Raw genomic sequence first — 2,412 nt, 5'->3', positions numbered from 1 at the left:
GACCATGTGGATTTTATGGAGATATGAGGGAGAAGCACTGGCGCATACAGTATATTATATATATATATATATATATATATATATATATATTGCAGTAGCTAATGTATGGATATATGAAACTGGAATATAAGGTCAAAGACCAATTACTGTGTGTGTGTGTGTGTGTGTGTGTGTGTGTGTGTGTGTGTGTGTGATGAGCAACAGTGAGATCAGCTGTTTCCGGTCTGACATCAGTTTAAAGGTCAAACTCTGAACTCAGAGGAAATTTCTTTATTGTTGTTCAAGTCAAATTCAGACAAACGTCACATTTAAATAAATAAATACAAATAAATAAATAAATATAAACCTGATAAATCAATAAATATAAACCTGATAAATCAATAAATATAAACCTGATAAATCAATAAATAGACAGAAACAGTTGATGAGAGGCATTGTGTCAGTGTTGGTGTTGACTTGGTGTAGAGCGCCTCCTGCTGGCAGCAGCTGAAGACCTGATGGAGTTCACAAGCAGGTCCAACTGATCCAGGTGCAGCAGAGTCTCCTTCCTGATCAGCTCCCAGGACGCAGGCCCCGCCCCCTGTACACAAAGTACTACAGTCAGTACTCCAGTCAGTACACACAGTGCTGCAGTCAGTACTAGAGTCAGTACACACAGTGCTACAGTCAGTACACACAGTGCTACAGTCAGTACTAGAGTCAGTACACACAGTGCTACAGTCAGTACTAGAGTCAGTACACACAGTGCTACAGTCAGTACTAGAGTCAGTACACACAGTGCTACAGTCAGTACTACAGTCAGTACACACAGTGCTACAGTCAGTACACAAAGTGCTACAGTCAGTACACACAGTACTACAGTCAGTACTACAGTCAGTACACACAGTATTACAGTCAGTACTATGAGCCCATACACTGCAGTAGTTATACTTCACAGTACTTGTACTCACAGTGCGGTCCAGAGTACTTGTCCTCAGTCTCCTGTAGTATTTCCTCAGACTGTTGTCGGCTCTCTGCTCAGTCGACACCTGAAAACAAAGACATTGATTTTCTGCGTTTGGTGGAAAAAACTGAAGCTGAACATGTAAAAGGAATTGAAGTGGAAACGTGAGTTAGACTGAGAGCTGAGCTCAGTGAAAGAATCAGGTTTATTGAAGTGTAAAGACTGAAAGGAGCTGAAGCGTCTGAAGTGACAGCAGCAGTATCTTCAGTGTCAGTTGAAATTAAAGTGCTGAAAGGAGTTGAAGTGTCTCTGTTCACTCACACAGGTGTTCAGGCCGTCTATCTGTCTGTCGATGCTCATCCGGAATCTGTTAGTATTGTCCATATCCCAGGTAACGGAGGAGAGGTTGTCATGGCGATAAAGGTCAGAGATCTGGACCAGACTGTCTCTGATGAAAACCACCTTGGACCTCACCTGGAGAGAGAGGCAGGAGTGACTAGGAGCTCTCTGATTGGCTGATAGAGCTGATGTCATCAACATAACAGACAACATCTGGGTTTGTTTACATGGTTGTATGTAAATGTCTCCTGACATGTTGATGTATACATGTAAATAATAAACAAACAATAACAAACAAACAACTATCTGAGAGAAATGGAAGTGGTAGAAATCTGCAGTTAAAACCTTTGAAAGAAGATAGATAGATAGATAGATAGATAGATAGATAGATAGATAGATAGATAGATTACCTCAGAGTTGCGTATGTGTTTGTAGAATTTGTATGGAAAGGAAACTGGACTGTCCTGTTCAGTCAGCTGACCGCCCTGAAACATAAAGAGATGATGCTTCATTTTACCACATCTGGAAAACCTTCATCATTCACATCTGTTGATCAGTGTCATGTTATCTGCTGCACGCCTTTGATTCTGATCAGTTCTCCTTATGAGATCATTGCTCTTATTTGATTTACGTAAATGTTGATGTTTAATATGGATCAGATATGTAAACACACAGTCTGTGATGCCTTCAGGATCATTTCACTCCTCAGGAACCTCACAGGGACTAAGTACCAGTAAAACCTCCTCCAGGACCTGGAGTCAGTGCTGTACTCACCATGAGGCGGATGAGGGTCAGAGAGATGTTGCTGTAGTGACCGTAGTGTCTGAGCCAATCACAGCAGAGAGCAGGACTCAGGACGCTGCAGAGGACGAGGAGGCTGGTCCAGCTGATCATGATGAAGGTGATGAAGATGAAGATGTGAGCTGTGCTGAGTGTCAGTGTCTCCAACATGCTGCTGATCTGAGTTCAGGACTTTTATTCCAACAGGACAGGAAAGAGAAAGAGAGAGAAAAAGTCCCACAGTCCCACTGTTTCTACTCTCCCTTTCACACACACACACACACACACACACACACACACACACACACACATATACTCTGTCTGTCACTCATCGGTCTAGCTGATATTTG

The 2,412-nt window shown here is 42.2% G+C and overlaps 1 protein-coding gene across 1 annotated transcript; it reads right to left on the bottom strand.

Annotated features, from left to right (window-relative positions):
- Positions 1–439: 439 nt before the first annotated feature.
- On the bottom strand, positions 440–2,199 carry LOC111649581 (interferon a3-like). Its single transcript, XM_023399333.2, has 5 exons — positions 2,057–2,199; positions 1,693–1,767; positions 1,265–1,417; positions 951–1,028; positions 440–580 (listed from the first exon to the last, which is right to left on the bottom strand). The coding sequence occupies exons 1-5, from the start codon at positions 2,174–2,176 to the stop codon at positions 440–442; spliced, it is 567 nt and encodes a 188-aa protein (XP_023255101.1). The 5' UTR covers positions 2,177–2,199.
- Positions 2,200–2,412: the final 213 nt, after the last annotated feature.

The sequence above is a fragment of the Seriola lalandi genome, unplaced genomic scaffold (genome assembly GCF_002814215.2).
Source record: "Seriola lalandi dorsalis isolate HSWRI2012SDOR001 ecotype SW California unplaced genomic scaffold, Sedor1 jcf7180002051239, whole genome shotgun sequence".
NCBI classification, from domain to species: Eukaryota; Metazoa; Chordata; class Actinopteri; order Carangiformes; family Carangidae; genus Seriola; species Seriola lalandi.
Note: the sequence above shows the minus strand (reverse complement) of the source record. Positions and strands in the feature narration are given on the sequence as shown.